The sequence below is a fragment of the Pholcus phalangioides genome, unplaced genomic scaffold (genome assembly GCF_987345545.1).
Source record: "Pholcus phalangioides strain wild (caught in Gottingen) unplaced genomic scaffold, Ppha-v1.0 ptg000003l_1, whole genome shotgun sequence".
NCBI lineage: Eukaryota > Metazoa > Arthropoda > Arachnida > Araneae > Pholcidae > Pholcus > Pholcus phalangioides.
In genome coordinates this window covers 23,545,293-23,564,805 of record NW_028301596.1, presented here as the reverse complement: position 1 = coordinate 23,564,805, position 19,513 = coordinate 23,545,293, and the positions used below count along the sequence as shown (strand labels likewise).

Genomic DNA, 19,513 nt, shown 5'->3' with positions numbered 1-19,513 from the left:
GCTAAAATTGCTGAAAAAACGTCCAATGACAGAAAATGGATGGCTACTGCAAGTCGCACTGGATTAAAATTAAATTCACAAAAAAAAAGCATTTATTTGACAAATGTGTGACATAAACATATTTACATGACTATTGATTATTATAGTCAAAATCATAATTTTAATGAGATATATTATCTTAATTCCTGTGATTTCAGTAGAAAATAAAAATGCAAGTAAGCCACGTTGAAAAAAATGGGACATTTTATAAAAAACTTTGATGGGCAAAATTAGGGGATGTCCTATGAAATGCGGGTCTTATGGTCACTTATATATATACAGGTTTCTGGCCTGCAAGCAGCAAAAATATTCATATAGAAATGTCCTCTCCACTTGTCAATACAAGATTCATCGGAAGATTGGTTATTTGTGGAGATGAAGATTACAAGGAGGAAAATTCATCACTGCCCTCACGGGGATACGAACCCCGGTCTCTCGCTTCCCGGACGAGTGCTCTACCATCTAAGCTGTAGAAGCAGATAGAACATTTCAACCTTGGAGCGTATATAGTATATGTTGAAAGGCACCGTACATGGACGGCGTCAACAATCAACTAATAGCTCGTGAATGACAAAGGCCAACCAAAGGCCAAAGGTCCCCGTGGGGGCAGTGATGAATTTTCTTCCTTGTAATCTTCATCTCCACAAATAACCAGTCTTTCGATGAATCTTGTAGCAAAAATATTGTATATCTTGCCCGCGGACTGTAAAGGTTGTGTACTCTTTGTTTAAGGGGCTTTCTACAAAGTGAGCAAGGTGTAGTCTGCAATTATTGCCCAGTTTGAAGAGACAAACACAGACACCCTTTTTGGAATTTTTGGAATACAATGGGCAGGGCTCCATTTCTCCATGAAATCCTATCAACCAAATTTTTGTAGTTGATTTTATTTGATGACGGAATCATTGATATATTGCCAAATAATACAGATGCGGTAGATTGCAATTAAGGATTCTGCCAAAGCAGAAATTGTATCGTTTTTAAGGTTATTTAGGGGGGGGGGGGCGTGTATGTGGACCATTTGGTGGTGTATTAATTTTTCTTTTGCTCAGTTTGAGGGTTCAATAAGAACAGTAGGCATTAAAAACTTCTGCCTGGTTTAAAAAAATGATAATTTTGTATTTATACTACTTCATGGTTTAAACCAGTGTTTCCCAACCGGTGTGCCCCGGCACCCTAGGGTGCCGCGAGATATTATGGAGATAAATAAAAAAAACATTGCAGTCCACTTAAGGCCTTAAAATAAATCAAGTTCTCATGCATGACAGACTTATCGGATAAGTCGCCATCTATATGGTTGCAATGTCAGCAATGTGAGCTTTTGCCTGAGTCTGGCTGTCCATGTACGGACCCGTTCAGAGCACACGAGCTCTAAGGAAAGATGATTCGTTGGCTTTGTAGTCTAGTGCGCTCACCCGGCAAGTGAGAGGACGTAGGTCCAATTTCCCTCAAAGACAGTTGAATTTTCTTTCTTGGACTTATCTTCGCATCAGCCAGCTGTCGAAACCTTCGTAATAATAGCGGAGGGTGACATCATCTTCAGATAAGCTGAAAGAGACTTCATTTTTCAATACTTATCAAGATTGCAAGATGCACAAAATAGATAAGTACTTCTCATCTCTTTCCACTGAGAATCTCGACTGGGTTGTCTCACCCACACAGTGCGGAGAAAATAGATTTCACTGCTTGCCGAACCAGATGAATTTGTTGATCTTTACGCTGATTCCACACTCAAAGGTAAGTTCACCAAGAGTGAGACGTCGGGAGCTGTTTTTTGGCTTGGATTGAGAGAGGAGTATCTTAATCTAATGAAGAAAGCAATAAACGCACTTTCACCGTTTTAAACATCATTCTATGCGAGCAGTCTTTTCTGATTATGGTGACAATAAAAAATACAAAGCAATAAATACACTGCAAGGCCTTGAGGGCGATATGGGTGTTTCGTTGCCAACTATAAGGCAGTGTGCTAAGCATCAATCAAAAGTCTCACATTAATTATTAATCGAACAAAACTCTATTGGTGTATTTTCACTCAGTGATTTTTGTTGTAGTAAACTGTCTATTCAAGGAAGGGTGCCCTAAATTTTGACGTTATTCCCAAGGGTGCCGCGAACTTCAAAAGGTTGGGAAACACTGGTTTAGACAGTAACCAGCAGTCATCATTGAAAATTATGGTGCACATTTTGTGAATAGGTGTTTGCATAACAAAGCAGTATTGAATACATAGGCCTATTCTAGGTTTGGTGATTATGATGCTACCTAATAGCATCCAATTGTCTTCTGTATTTTTAGGGCATGTGCAGAGACATAAACAGTATTTAGAATACTCAGCAAAAAGCTAGAAATGAAAGTGAGTGCTTCATTTGTCAAGAACGATCACACTGACATTGAACATTAAAATGTAAGAAAATCCCTTTAAAAAAAGGTTGGACAATACAGTAAAACCATCTGGTTCATCTCGACTTATTTACATTTCACCTTGTTATTTACATATTTTGCACTCTGTTTTTAAAAGTGGTCTGGAAAGAGCATTATTCTTAAAAACCGTGCATGTCTTCATAATTTGCTGTGCATTGTTGAATAGAGTTGACAGACTGTGGAAGACTCTAAAAAAGAGTGTAATATATATTGTGAGGAGAGGCAGAGAAGAAATATCTGTGGTTGTGTGCTAGTACACTGTTTTGGCCTAAAAGTGTTTTTGTTACCAAGTCATTTCTGTCATTTTGCTTTGGCTCGAGTCAATCTTATGGATACTGAAATATCGCTGTGAATTTTTATTTAAAAAGAAAAAAAAACCATTTTTTGAGAAATTGTTTATTACACTATTCTATGACTATGTTGTCTAAAGGGTACCCCATCCTACTTTTTCCTAATTTTCTAATTTTTTTGAGTGAGAGCCCTTCAATAGGTTATTTCAATAATGGTGCAGTTCTCGGTATGTAATCTTGGTTATTTTATGTTTTGATTAAATTGTGTTGCGAGTAAAAAGGAAAAGAAGTTTGATTTTGTTGGAATTTTAAAAAAATGTTTTTTTACTGCTCAACTTACTTGATTTGCTAGTCCGTGCAAAGGACCAGCTAGTCCATTAATACCTGCCGCAAATGATAAGTAAGGATCTGACAGGGCGCTTCCCACCAGATGCGTCGTGTGAGCACTGACGTTGCCACCTTCGTGATCACTACGAAAACACATACCAGAAATTACATGTCAATGCAAATATAAAATATTGACAGAATATAATTGACAATATTGATATTGACGTATATGATTCAAACAAGTGTCTCAATCCCGGGAAGGGAAAATGTGCGTTCTGGATTCAATTGAATCCTGTGACAGCAGGACGGCTTGAGCGAAGTTGTAAAGGGTGCGATGCACCCAGGTGGCAGGTTGCAAGGGGTGGCAGCTTAAGCTTTAGTTAGATACCAAAAATTCTTAAAACTTCCAATACTAAAAATTCACATGACCAAAGGCGGATTTATGGTAATGCTGACTATGGGCCACAAAAAATTTTCCCGCCCTTCTCTCATCCTAGTCTAATTTTTTTGACAATTTATTTCATAAATTGCCTGGACTACAGCCTTTACTCAACCTGCAAACGTGACTCAGTTTCTTAGTTACTTTTTCGCCACTCTTTCCCTCGTAACCTGGTTCCTTGCTCTCTAGGTCACTCTTTTTTGTCGCTCACTGACCCTTGTTCTTCAGGTCTTTTTGTTTTGGCCACTCACATGCACACTATTTTAATTACTCATATGCACACTGTTTTGATCACTCACAGGCTTGCAAACCGTCTAGAACACTCGTTTGGTCACTCACCAACTGGTGTGACGGTGTCGATTGGTGGAATGGGCATAAAAAGGGGAAAACAATTAAATTTACGATTATGGAATTTTTTTTTTCCACACTGAGGGGGTTAACAATAACAAATTAATTTATTAAACTATGAAATAAAAATAAGGATTACCCAAAGAAGAGATCCACATCCAGCATTTTTATTACTACTGAGAGTAGTAGTACCTTGACATGCCGAATACTAAATGATTGTATCCGATAAGTAATAAATGATTAGAAATTTTTGAATTGAGAGAGATAATTTCGACTAAATTGACATGGCACTCACCACCAATTGTCCATCTTTTGGATCCATTGCATCTCAGCCCTGGTCCTTCACTTCACTACAAGATCTTTCCAACCTCCTTCTCGCACTTCGACTACAGGGAAAAAGACCCCGTTCATCGCACCACCCCACCTTATATGGGCCCGGTGGTATTAGCGGTTCCTCAGAAGAATTGTTTCTTGGAACTCGACGGTTCCCTTCATTTCGGCGGCCCTTGTTTCGATTTTAATTAGGCGATATTTACTTCCAAAGTTGTTGAATTTTTTTTAATATCATGTAAATATTTGCTTTAATTTTTGGTGTACTTAGTGCCCTTCATGCAAGATGGAAGTGTACCGAGGTGTGTAGTCCTTGATTTTCGTATACAGGGTGATTAAGAAAGAATAATCTGATTTAAAAATGATTTTACACTTGAAATCGACCATTAACAAAAATTGTTCATAAAACGTAGACACAATTTTCCCCCGTGTATTCACATATTACTTACCATTCTTCCATTACTTTCATTCATGTGTTCTTAATGTTTAATAAGAAATACACAATTTGGAAATCTGGAGATTCTCTCTAAGTCACCCTGTAAAAGTACTAACTTGATATCCTCCGCACACATGTTGGAATGTGTGTGCGTGTAGTGAACCTTCCGCGAAGTTTGTTTCTGTGCAATGTCTGTTATGTGTAGTGCCGCCATCTGCCATGAATTTTTCTAACCTATGCATGAAGTGTGCGAACATACTTAACCGAACATGCACCTCGTACACGTTCCATTTTCTGAAGTAAAGATGGAAATGCTTGAATTTTTATGCTTTGCCAGTATCGTGTTGTAGGCCTGCCTGCTGTCTGCGGAGAGACTTTTTCAAATGAGAGACCGGCTCACACACACACATTCGTGCCTCGAAACTGGAAAACCGCAGAAAACCAACTTCGGCCGACCACCACTGTGCCGTCAACGGGGTTCGAACCTGGATCCTCAGGACGAGAGTCCAGCGCGATGCCCATACGACCGCACAGGTTTTGTACTGCAAAAAATCTTTTTTTTTTTTCAGGGTTCCTTATGGTAAAGCCCTGTCAGCTTCACACAAAGACGTCTTTAGGGTGGCACGTGAAGCTTTGCGCCCGAGTGACAGATAAGTCCCATAATGGGACGCCTCTGATTTTACAGAGGGGAAAAACGCGCCGATTAGTTGCTAGCATGGAGCTTATATTACTGGAGGGTGCATCCAGCCGCCGCGTCGGCGTAGACATCATTTGCAAGGAAACAATGTGACTGGATGAAAACAAAGTTCGTTTGCGCTTAGAAATGTACAGTTCGGTCTCTAAATATTGGGTTTTAAAGATTAAAACAAAGAATAGTATTGATAGATCGCATCTAAAGATGAAAAGAGATTAAATTATTTATTTCATTAATACTGGAATAAATTATTTCATTAATACTGGAATAAATTATTTCATTAATACTGGAATAAATTATTTCATTAATACTGGAATAAATTATTTCATTAATACTGGAATAATTTCTTTCATTAATGCCGGAGTAATTTTTTTCGTTAATGCTGAAAAATTTCTTTCATCAATTCTTGAATTTTCCTTCATTTTAATTCTGAATTTTCCTTCATTTTAATTCTGGATTTTCCTTCATTAATTTTTTTTTTATAGAACCAAAACTTCTTTCAATAAAATTCATTCAAAAAACACAATGCAATATGATGTAAAATGCGATATATCTAAACATATCCAAGTGAATCGATATATATGAGTTGTCAAGGGGTAATTATTCCCGTACTGACAACAAACCAACGAAATAAATGATCATAGTCAAAACAATTTTCACAGTCATATATAATGTACATGTTAATAATAGTCATAAACATAAAGCGGCAATTTTAATTAAGTAACGTATTCGCATATTCCCGTGATATACATTTAAAAATAGTCTTCAATGTTAGTGAGAGTAGCAACGTAACTAAATAATTCCTTTTTAAACTTTAGAATACGAAGCTATATTTGTAAATTCGAATGGCAAGGCATTGTAAATTTTGGGAGCTAAATAGACGAAGTGTTTTTTAAATATCTCTTTTCTATGTAAAGGGATTTCAAATATTTCACCGGTCTCCACAGAGAAATGAATTTTTTAGGAGAGCATAAATTCTTATTTTTATGAAGTGTCAATATCGATTTGTAGACAACCAAGTGTCATAAACCCAAGATGTCATAGACGGTAGCACAAGAAGTTAAAACCGAATAATTTAAAAGTTTGAAAAATCTATTTCGAGAGGTTATGATAGGAAGTAGGTTGGTTTTATAATCACATCCCTAAGTTGTTATTCCATTTTGTAATTAAGATTTATGTATGTTTATGTATTTAAGTATGTTTGTAAAAAGGAAGGATGGACAATTTTATGAAGATGATAGAACCTGTAGAGAAAATATCTAAGTTTTTTGGTTAGTATAGCAACGTGAGATTTCCATTTCAAATTTGAGTCTAACACGATTCCAAGATATTTCCAAGAAAAAACTCTATTTACATTAGGACAGTTGCAATCATTTCTTGAGCAGTCTGTAAGATGCGATTTGAATACTATGTCTGAATTGCTATCCCCAATCAAGCTGTAATAAATAAATTTAGTTTTTTGGAGATTCAATTTCATATCGTTATTATTGACCAATCATTGATTATTAGAAGATCGTGTTCAACCAGTCTTTTAAGCGAATGTACATTAGTACAGGAATAGAGAATTACATAATCATCCGCGTATGTTGTTATTTTACCGAAGAGTTTCAGCGTACAAAAATCATTAATGAAAATGATGAAAAGAATCGGACCTAAAACAGAGCCCTGAGGAACTCCTTTTGTTATATTTGTGTATTCGCTAAAACAATTATTTATCTTAACTCTGTTTTCTAATTTAGATAAGACTTGAACCACTGCAACATTTCACCTCTAACACCAGCGTTAGATAATTTATAAAGTAAGATCTCATGATTGACGTTTTCAAATGCTTTTGAGATGTCAAGGAAAAGAGAAACAGTTTGTTTATTTTGGTTAATACTTTTGTAGACAACCCTACAGAATTCTATTAAAGCATTTTCGGTACCTTGATTTCCCAAGAAACCATATTGATTAGGGACAAAAAATTTACAGTTGTTTAAAAAAGTTAGTAGTCTATTTTTCACCGCCATTTCGATTAATTTAGAAAAGATAAGAAGAATAGAAATAGGGCGGTAATTATTTAAGATATTTCTATCTCCTGCTTTAAAAACGGGAACGATTGTACGACATTTCAAAGGATGAGGAAAATATTGTTGAGCAAATAAAAAATTTCTTCCATCAATTCTTGAATTTTCCTTCATTAATTCTGGAATTTTCCTTCCTTATTTCTGGAATTTTCCTTCATTAATTCTGGAATTTTCTTTTCAATCATTATTTCTTTCTTCTGGAGTAATTGATTTCATCAATTCTGGATTTGTTTCTTTCATTAATGCTGAAATTATTTCTTTCATTAATGCTGAAATTATTTCTTTCATTAATGCTGAAATTATTTCTTTCATTAATGCTGAAATTATTTCTTTCATTAATGCTTAAATTATTTCTTTCATTGATTCTGAAATTATTTCTTTCATTGATTCTGAAATTATATCTCATTAATTCTGAAATTATCTCATTAATTCTGAAATTATCTCATTAATTCTGAAATTATCTCTTTCATTAATTTTGAAATTATCACTTCTTCATTAACGCTGAAATTATTGCTTTCGTTTATTCTGAAATTATATCTCATTAATTCTGGAATTACCATTTTAATTAATTTTTGAATTATCATTCATCAATCTGAAATTATCTTTCATTAATGCTGGAATTAAATCTTTCATCGATTTTGTATAATTAACTCTTCCATTAATTGTATAATTAACTCTTCCATTAATTCTATAATTTTTCTTTCATTAATTTGGAATTATATCTTTAATTAATTATAGAATTTTTCTTTCATTAATTTTGGAATTATCCCTTTTCCTTAATTCTGGAATTATTTCCTTCATTAATGCTGAAATTATCACTTTCATTTATTTTGGAACTGAAATTATCTGTTTCATTAAAACTAAAATTTTTCTTTCATTTATTCTGGAATTATGTTTCATTAATGCTGGAATTATCACTTTCATTAATTTTGAAATGATCAATTTCGTCAATGCTGAAAGTATCTCTTTCATTAATTCTGGAATTATCTTAAATTACTCTCATGAAAGGAATGCCACATTCAACTCATGAAAGGAATGCCACATTCAACTCATGAAAGGAACAAATGTACACTCATTGCCATAAAAATTTGCGCACCAAGAAATAATTGTGGGATCGAAACGAAAGTAGGCCTGAAGGTACATGTCGGGCAGATATGCAAATGATTAGAAATGCAGCGTGATTGCGCATTGCGTAATGCCACTAGAGGGCGTTGAACTTCGTTCTCCTTGGAGTATAAAACAGGTAAGCAGAGCTTGCTGGAGTGTATTTAATCGTTTGCAAAGGAAATGCTGAGGTAGACATGCCGTTACGCCGCCATCGAAGACCATATGAGCAATTGTCAGAGTTCGATAGGGGAAGAATCATCGGGATGATGGAAGCTGGATGGTCAGCTCGGCGAGTAGCTCGTCAACTAGGCCGTTCTGATTTTACTGTGAGGAGGTGTTGGGACCAGTGGACAGAAGAGACGTCATTTACACGGCGACCAGGTTCAGGACGCCCTCGACAGACCAGTCGTCGAGAAGACCGTCACATCATCGGAAACGAACGCGTAGAGCCAACTGCCTCATTGGCCGCTATCCAGACACAGGCAGCAGCTTCACTACGGGCCCCTGTGTCTTCCCGAACCATCGCAAGGCACCTGGCTGAAGGACATCTGGTATCGCGGCGCCCATTACGTGTGCTGCCAATGACACCCACTCACCAACGCCTCCGTTTGGAGTGGTGTCGAGCGCGACGGGATTGGACTGCAACGGAATGGAACCAGGTCGTCTTCAGCGACGAATCGAGATTCAACTTGAGCAGTGATGACAATCGTGTTCGTGTGTGGAGGCCCCATGGTGAACGCTTCAATCCTGCCTTCGCTTTACAGCGACACACCGCTCCCACAGCTAGTGTCATGGTATGGGGTGCTATTGCTTATGATACACGGTCACCCCTAATATTGATCCATGGCACAATGACAGCCCAGCGGTACGTCCATAACATCCTTCAGCCACATGTGTTGCCACTCATGGCAGGGCTCCCAGGAGCCATTTTTCAACAAGACACTGTTAGGCCACACACAGCAAGGATGTCACAAGACTGCCTCCGCCACATTACTACCCTTCCCTGGCCTGCTCTATTCCCAGATTTGTCACCAATCGAGCATATCTGGGATCATTTGGGACGGCAAGTTGGACACCTTACGAGGTTGGTCGAACTAGAGGCACAGCAACTGTGGAACGAGATGTCTCAGGACATCATACGGAACTTGTATGCCTCAATGCCCGCTAGTAACGCATCGTGCATTCGCGCTAGAGGGGGGTCCAACAGAGTACTAAAACTTCTGTTCATCTGTACTTTTTTCTGCAATAAATGATCCTTTTTCTTGGATTTTCTAATCACTTACTTATATCAACGTAGTACTTACATGTGTAAAATTTCGTTTCATTTTGATGACTTCTTCTGGGTGCGCAAATTTTTATGGCAATTAGTGTAAATTAAAGAAACAGAAATGAATCGATCTGCCTGTTTTTCCTTCAAAAAATGCTTGATTAAAGCTGCGGAATTTCTTCATTGTAATTTATATGGGCCCATATTTAATTTCAAAACATCCTAAACATAAACTACACTGCTCAAAGCAATTGGGGGAGCAAGCAAAAAAGTGTAGAAAACCGTGCGAGACAGCCACGTATTGGCATACAATGGATAGTACACGCGTATCAATGCGCAATACAGAAAAAAGACGTAAAAAAAATTTGGAATTAAGCTTTAATTCTTTGAAAATATGGAAAAAACATGAAAAGATGATTTAGGGCAACAATTTGGTTACATGTAAACGATAAAAAAAAGTACTGTTTAGACATGATGCATGAGTTTTAATAGGGCGTGTGGTCTCCTCGAACAGCTAAGACTGCTGCACACCTGTTTGCCATGGATGCGATGAGGTTATCGATCAGACTTTGAGGAATACTGTTCCACTCCTCAAGAAGTGCAATCTGCAAGTCTCGGACAGTAACAGGTGGCCTTGGTCGCGCAGCAATGCGTCCGAGCATGTCCCAAACATGCTCGAATGGATTCAGGTCAGGAGAGCACGCCGGCCATTCCATACGCTGTATTGTTTCAGCTTCAAGCATGTTCTCCACCAGACGAGCTCTATGCGGTCGGGCATTATCATCCTGGAAAACAAAGGAATCTCCAATGGCTCCAGCGTAAGGGATGACATGAGGTCGCAGTATCTCGTCTGCATACCTTCGGGCCGTCAAAGTGCCATTCCGAATGATATGCAGGTCCGTACGTCCGCCTATGCTGATTCCACCCCATACCATCCAACCAGCTCGTCTGTATTGTGACCTTCCACGAACGAAAGCGGGGTTATTTTGAGTGCCCCTGTCCCTCCATACCAGAACACGTCGGGTGTCACACTCCAGACTGAATCGGGACTCATCTGTAAACAGCACTTGGCTCCAATCATGTTGCTCCCAATCTCGATGTTCAGCAGCCCATCTTCTTCGGGCCGCACGGTGGCGTGGGGTCAACGGAATGCAGACCATTGGCCTACGTGCATAGAGCCCTCCCTCATGAAGCCGATTACGTACTGTTTGGCTGGACACCCTTCGTCCCGTTTCCAAGAGCAACCGTCTTTGCAGCTGCGTAGCATTCTCTGTTCTGTTTCGACGGGCTGCTAACCGTATATACCGGTCATCAGTTGCTGTAGTGGCGCGTGGCCGACCTTGCCCTGGTCGACGTCTAACATTTCCTGTTTCTTGGAATCGATTCCACAGCCTTACAACAACACTTCTGGCGACTCCAACAGCGTCCGCGACACTACGTTGTGTTTGCCCGGATTCCAGTCTGCCTATAACACGCCATACCATGGATTCCGGTAAATCACGTTGTTGAGACACCCTCAAGTCACCTTGTCTCAAAAAAAAAAAAGTACTGCGCAATCGAATTTCACAGTTACGGCAGTAAAACAAACGTTTCTGCAACATCCCGATTTCTGCCCTTATCTCCTTTTTCTGGTTTTTGACGTCATGAACTTTGATTTGCATATGAAGTTTTCTTCTTCCGTTTCTTGCTAGGCTTTAAATTATGGATGATTCATTTTATGTTACTTATCGGTATACATCTTTGCGTAATTTTGTTAAAACCATGTGCTCCCCTAATTGTTTTGAGCAGTGTATATGGATTGAGATGCAATTAAATAATATAAGACAAAACGAAGACATTAATTCTCATTTTCGTGCTTGAGAAGATGTAAATAAAAAGCTGAAATTAATGTCATGCATGGATATCAACCTCAAAACTGGGTCTGGCGCATTATTTTATACTTAATTTCCTGGGCTTCGTATCTCTAAGCGAACTCAATATTTCGAAAATCAAAAATTCAATTCAATTTTTAAAATTATTTATGTGGCGGAAAACCCTACTAAATTGCCGCATTTCTATGCTAAAATCGGCAATTTTAACATTGATGTCTATGACGATCGTGTTTGTTTGCACCGAGTCACGTGATCTTTCGACGGAGATGTTGAGGACACCGTTCTCAGCGTTCTCAGCTCACGTCATACTCCCTCCAGTAATATAAGATGGTTGCTAGCTCTGAACAGTTTTTTTAACCTTCAGAAACATTCGGGTGTCTTTAAAAGAGTTATAAGGCATAGCATTTTCAGTCTTTGAAGGAAACAGACATTCTCATGAGCACATGCAAGTTACTCATTTCAGTTGTTGCATCCTTCGTGTGCATTGTAACTCTAGGAGGTGATATATTTGTATGGCGCCTAGACGGTTTTTACAAAGCACGATTTTCAGTCACAGGGTAGGGGAACGGCGGACGGGCAAATACACTATTGGCAATTGGGGGGGGGGGGAGAGACAAACATCTGTATTCGAATATATGAGAAATTCTTCTGTAGATTTTGCGGCAATTACAAAAGAGGTAAAAATATATTTTTGAGGAAAGACAATCAAGAACAAAGCGGTTTTTTTGCTTTTGCAAGACACTGCTGATGATTGGTATGCTATGGTATCTGTGTGTGCCAGGTGATGATTATGATACATACCATGATGCTATGGCATCTGTCAAGAAAATAAATAAATTTGTAGTCAAGTCGAGAGCTGGGGATTTTTTTTTAACAGAACCACTGGAAAAAGCTATCATCAGTCAGGAGATCCAAAACATCAAGAAGCTGTTCAGTTGGCACTCAATTCAGTGGCTTTGGCATAAAAAGGATAAGCCATTTCAGATCATGTACAAGACTAGGCTTGATACGGACGAACCTTGAATATACAATCAGAGTTAACCTAAGGTCGCCCTATAATGAGACTTCCTGAGCAAGAACTACTCAACAAAAAGCGACGTATCGTAAATGTGTGACGGAGTTTCGCCAACGCTTGGTGTTAAAAGTGACTACGCAGATTATGCGCGCCAAGTGACCGGAAGAAGAAAAAAATATACAGTTGAGTGTAAATAACATGATGTCTTTTCGTGTGTGTGTGAATTTTTGTAAATAAATTATTGTGGTAATTGTTGACAAGTCGTCTTATAATCAGATCAGAGTGGAGTCAGATATGCGTTATCAAATTAACTCGGTCAGAATACCAAAAATGCACTGAAGAAACGAGACTTTTTTTTCTGAGGTAGCCTACATTCCCCCTATCTACCATCGATATTTTAAGCACATAAAAAGTGTTCCAACGCTGAAGATGTTAACTTTTCCAGATGAAGAAGAGGAATTTATTGCAGATGAGTTTGCAGTATTGCAGAATAGAGTTTTTATTCCTAAGGGGCCGTTCAAGTATTACGTCATCATCGATGGGGGGGGGGGAGGGGGTTTCCGATTTGTTGACTTTTGATGATAAGGGGGAGGGGGTTTGGATAATGCTTATGTCATCAACCACGATTTATGAAAATATGAAATAAATATGTTCCGAAACAACGGGGTGGTGGGCTATATTTCCGTAATCGGGTTTCGTGCCAACTTGGCGAAATCTCTGTAACAAGTTTGGCGAGTTTCATATTACCCATAATTCCTCAAGAATTATAGCTATGGTAACCCTAATAAGACGTGGTGCGATGATATTCCCTAAATTATTAATTTTTGATCATGCCACCCACTGAAACTAACTTTAATTGTCATATATAATTACCTTTCATCAATTTTATGATAAATAAGGCTATATTTCCGTAATCGGATTTCGTGCCAACTTGGCGAATTTTTTTTTCTCGCCAATGTGTGATACTTACTTATATGTGGTAGCTGTGTTAGAACAGCTCTATGTGACGTCATAGCATCTTGTGACGTCACGAATATGCAGAAAAGGTCGATTTTACAATTAAATGAGAACTAATGAATTGAAATTGATTTATTATGTCAGATAATTAATAATAATTTATATTTATTATAAATGTTATTATTAACAATTGTAATTAATAATTTATACTGTAATAATAAGAAATACAAATCAATATAATAAAACTAAGTAATATTATTATAATAATTATTATTTTGATGTGTATAACCTATGTTATATTTATAGTCAGTAATTATAAGTTATTATAGTTATTAATTACTTCATTGGACTGTCGGTACATTCCTTTCGTCGGGTTTTATCCTTACTGAATTACAGATCTCTTGGTGCTGTTGGAACAAAGTCAATAGTTACCCAGGGCGACCGAGCGTAGCGAGCGGGAAGCGGATATATCCGTGGCGCAAGCGAAGCGCGCCGCGTTACTTGTTGGTCGATTTTCTTGCTACAGGGGTTTTCTACAGGTATCATGGTCATTTTATCAAGAATGACCATGAATGACCATCTTGCTTGAACCAATCAAGCAAGAAAATCGACCAACAAGTAACGCGGCGCGCCGCGGATATATCCGCTTCCCGCTCGCTCCCTCGCCCTTCGGGCGTTGGGGTCGCGGGGCTCAGCTCCCTCGCTACGCTCGGTCGCCCTGGGTAACTATTGACTTTGTTCCAACAGTACCAAGAGATCTGTAATCCAGTAAGGATAAATCAGATGAAAGGAGAAATTAATCTTTATAATCAGTATAATGACCTTTATACTGTTTTTTTAGAATATTTATTTCAGTAAATAATAATTAATATTATTATGTAATAAATTAATGTTATTCATATTAATCAAGTGACGTCACAGTCTGGCCAATCGCTGTCGTGGTTATAAATACCATCAAATAATATCGAAATTCAAGTATTTGATTCGTCAAAGCCGCACAGGTGGTCAAGGGCGTCCGAATTCCAGATGTCAACAAAAAAACAAACATGGCGCCCCGGTGGAAGAATATATAGCCAGATTAAAACGCTCATATTACCTTTAGTTTAAATTCATCACTTCAATAAAAGATTATTTAACGTCCTTCATCATCACTAGCGGCTAAAAATCCGACATTCCCTAGTGAACTCGACCAATCACAGAGGAGCGGGAATGAGTTACTCTCGAACCGTAAATTTAGCGGCGTAAACACTGTAAGAGAAGTGTAAACAACAGATTGAAACCTTCCGAGCCGGAGAAAAGTTAGAATAGTTCCAGAAGGAAGTGGTTGGGCCGTAACTATAGACCGTTCAAGTATTACTTAAGCAGAATTTTATAGGATTTTACCCCTCCCCAACCCCACTTGTCAGCAAAATCAAGTAAACTGGACCAAAACCTTCTAGATTAGTACCGTTATTAACCAAGGGGGCTTCGGCTGCCCTCCCCATTCTCGAGAGATACGCGGGTGGGGGATATAATGATATATTGTATAATGGGTGACCTCCAAGAGATAAAAATTGAATTTAAAAATTTAAATTCTAATAATTTTAATGAAATATTGTATAAAAATATCTGTACTGTTTTCATTAATTTCTGTAAATTTAAAATGTTTTTTGAAAGCTTGTGATGAGAGGAAATATTTTACCCTGTACCCCCCCCCCTAAAGGTAGGTCCTGTGAAGCCCCCCCCCCCCCCCTCTTTACTTCTCTTGTTGATCTGAAGCAACCTAGTAGAATAGATCAGGATTTCAGGACATTGCACTGCTGAGGTGCGCACCTCTACCAATCAACAAAACAACCATCAATTGCCATTGTGCTTTATAATATTTTACTAACATCTTTTGCCAGCAAAACTAAAAAATAACTTTTTGATTCCTTAATAGTGCATGTACATTTCGAATGCCCAGAAGAGCATCGATCAAGTTGGTTTCAAAACCCCTTTCATCTAAACCAGTGTTTCTTAACCTTTTTCAGCTCATGGGCCCCCCCTCCCCCCATGGATCACACTTTTTTCTCGTGGCCCCCTGTCCTATCCAGGGCCCCTCATCCAAGAGGGAGATACTTTCTATTTTTTATTATGAATGAAATGTTAATAAATCAGATCAATCTCTGGAATCCTGGCTAGGCACGGATTCAAATGGTGGATTATCATCTCTCTCCCAGGAGTCAAATTATACTGTAAAAAACGGTCTGTGTGAAATACAGGACGATTCAACGAACATGCACGATAAATCGACCCTACCAACACATCAACCGTTGTTCTGGCGGCCCTCCATACTAGCTTTAAGTAACATCTTACATATGAAAATCATAGTAGCAGATCCCATATAGTGCAGTCCTCCTCCCTCCATTATAGACATGAAGATCCGGGTCATGCCCACATAGACCTAAGGGTTAAGACGCCCCCTTCTATGGACGAATCTGATGGATTCTGAAAGTAGTAATATTTTTCAACTATGTTTAACTTTTAAAGCTTTTCTCTTCACAGCTCTCTATGACTTCTTTCACCACCTGTCATGTATCACCTTTCTTTTGATTTTCTCCCGTGGCCCCCCTAGAATATCCCAGGACTGCAAGGGGACCATAAGGCCTCAGGTTGAGAACCACTGATCTAAACAATAATCTTCAATGCATGGTTTGCTGAGCTGTTTACTAATATGTGTAGCATATCTAAGTGCCTCTGGTCCAAGTACTGATGCATCATTTTCCAAATCATATATCAATGCTTTGATTAAAAGGATGAAAAATGATTCTATTAAAAATCTATATCAGTGCGATGAATGCTCAATTAACAGGAAATTTTTGATAATTATGTTTTTAGTAGTATGAGATACTGTATTAGATTTGGTTGGAAATGAGGACAGGGCTGCAACTGGGGGGAAGACAAGCGGGTCTGGTGCCCTGGGTGCTGAACCAGAAGGGGCGCCAAATTCACTCTTTAACTGCTTCCTCTACATGCAAGGGGCGCCAAAATTCCAGCTTGCCCTGGGTGATAAAGTATCTAGTTGCAGCTCTGAATGAGGATACAGTACTGCATGAAGAAATTCGCTCCAGAATCACTTTTGTTTGTTGAAACACAATTTCCCATAAGTTTCTATGGAATATTGTTTGATTTATTCCAGGTATGGCTCAAAATTTAAAATACCGAGTTTGTTTTTTAAAATACCAAGGAATGTTATAAAGACGATAAAAACTGACCAAACGCTAAAATGAATAGCTTTGAGAGCTATAAATGAGAATTTATAGGAGTATAAGATACAGATCTTTTTATTTTAAACTATGCACACAAACACCAGCTTTATTCTGCTTAAGCCAGTGTTAACACAGTCGAGTGTGTAGGTGTCCCCCATCCATTTGTGTTTTGGTACATCTGGAGAACAGATTACACAAAAGGGGATGTGAGTAAATCAATGCTCAAGTGATATTCTGACAATGATTAGCTTAAATTCATCTCATGATGCAGCTGATTTATGTCATTGCTTGCATTTAAAATCCTTGGGATGAAATAATATATATATATATAACATATTCGTCTTCTTATTTGTATCAAAGAAAATGTTCATTAATCACATCCGTTAGCCAAGGCAGAAAAACTATGAAAAAAAAAAAAAATTGTTAGCCAAGGTACTGTAGTTATATATCCTCGATAAACTGATATATTCAATTTTCTTCAAACCCGATTTCAAACCCCCATGCCAATATGTTCACATCCAAATGCTTAGATAATCTTCATTCCAATCCCTCCCTTCCTTGCTATTAAAAGAAAATATAAAACCCTATTTTTCCCTATTGGTGCTTATGTAATATTTGAACGGTTGTGAGAATAATAGAAATGTACAAATTATACACAGTGAGAGGGAAAAAATTTTTGAACATAAAATTTTTTATTAAGTCATATGTTATTGAATGACGTTTAATATAAATAAACAAAGTTGCACACACTATGTCATAGTCCCAAAGGCAATTAGAAATAAACATGATTTTATATATTCTGAAATTTAAATTTTTTTTTTAATTGCTGCTTGTATTTCCATAGATTGAAAATGCTATTTTTCATAGTATTCTGTAATACTGTGCAGATGTACGTGGTGTTTTGAATTTTTATACATTATAGAATAAGCAATTTCCTGATATAGCAGAGAGGATCAGACCATCAAAATCAATATGAGATCAGACATTCTATAACATTGAAGATAAACATATATATACAGTAGATAAACATATATATACAGTAGATAAACAGATATAAACTGTAGAATAAACAATTATTCTAACAGCCCAGCGGATAAGGCCATCAATAAGACATTGCAGACACGATTCTACAATATTAAAAATAAACATGATCACAAATTAAATTTTTAATATTATAGACCGTGTTGCTCTGCCCAAAGAGACCTTTTTTACCCTTTCAGTGGCAATCCTGAGATATCTTGTCAAACCTGATCTGCTTTATTTCTGTCACCCCGAAATATTTTGTCTTCTATTAAAATGCAGTGAAACTGTTTTTACAATAAAATGTTTTCCATTCCCCTCCAACCAATCAACTGTTAGTGGGCAGAGTTAGCTATTGTTCTAGGTTAGATAAGAAGAAGAAGCGAGAAAAAAAAGAGAAATATATGCTCAATATATAAATAATACAAAAAGGGTTCTCTTCATAGAAAGCCACACACATAATGGCAAGGTTTTGCAATTCCAAATGTGGCAATTTCAAATGCTGATCAGGAAAATTTCAAAAACCACTTAAAGGGTTAAATGGGAGTTTGGCTTAGATTTGCACCTTAAAATTGAAAAACTAACTTGAGCTGACCATCCCAAACAGTGGGGGCTAAAACAACTTTTAATAACTTACCACTAATCATGAGCTAATCCCAAAATATCGGTCTGAGGATGTGTTGTATCCATAGTACCAAGTCAAGAAAAACTTTAAGGGTTGTGGAAATATTAGTTTTCTAAATTCAAAAGTCATAAGCTTGTCACAAAAGTTCAGCGATACAAGCAGAAATTGTAGTAAACCACTTTGAAAGTGCTCAAATGTTAATGAATTTAGACAGCTTTATTTTATTATTATTTTTTTTTTGGTTCCTTTTTTTTTTCCACATTGAATAAATCATGGAAATGACATGCGCGAAGAGACTTAGACATTGTAAATTCTATTTTATTTCATCCCAAAGATTTCTTTAATTCTATTGATTCATATTTAAAAGGGGTTGACAGAAATTAAACATATAGTTAATTACAGGAAAGCATAGGTGTAAGTAGAATTTTCTCAAGAAGAGGATTTTCAGATTTTTTATCCTTCTTTGCAGGAAAGTATACTTACTGTAGAAAATATAATTACAAAAAAATGTACTTAATATGCAGGAAAAATAAGAACAGAAAGGTACATGTAATGTAGGAAAAGTAATTACAGGAAAATACACAATGTAGGAAAAATTACAGGAAAATGTACTTTTAATGTAGGGAAAATAATTAAAATATACGTAATGCAGGAAAAATAATTAAAATATACGTAATGCAGGAAAAATAATTAAAATATACGTAATGTAGAAAAAATAATAACGGGAAAATGTATTTAATGCAGGAAATTGATGAAAAAAAGAGAACTATGTAGAAAATATTGATGGAAAAAAATAAAGATGAGAGCCAGAAAAAAATGAGAAAAGAGCGCAGAATATTACAAAATTACGGAGAACGCGCTTGCGCATTGTAAGTTCCGAACAGTTTCCGAAGTCACGACAGTTTCCGAAGTATTTTACACGAAGTAACGACCGGTTCGAGAGTAACTCACTCCCGCTCCTCTGTGATTGGCCAAGTTCACCAGGGAATGTCGGATTTTTAGCCGCTAGTTTCATCATCGCACTTTATTTACGGGAGCCA

The 19,513-nt window shown here is 37.3% G+C and overlaps 1 protein-coding gene across 1 annotated transcript in view; it reads right to left on the bottom strand.

Moving 5' to 3' along the window:
* Positions 1-19,513, bottom strand: part of LOC149088323 (citrate synthase, mitochondrial-like) — a 137,958-nt gene that overhangs the window by 23,775 nt on the left and 94,670 nt on the right. Inside the window, exon 7 of the mRNA XM_089246948.1 lies at positions 3,085-3,214. Within this exon, the coding sequence (XP_089103074.1) occupies positions 3,085-3,214 (130 nt within the window). The remainder of the gene's footprint in view (positions 1-3,084; positions 3,215-19,513) is intronic.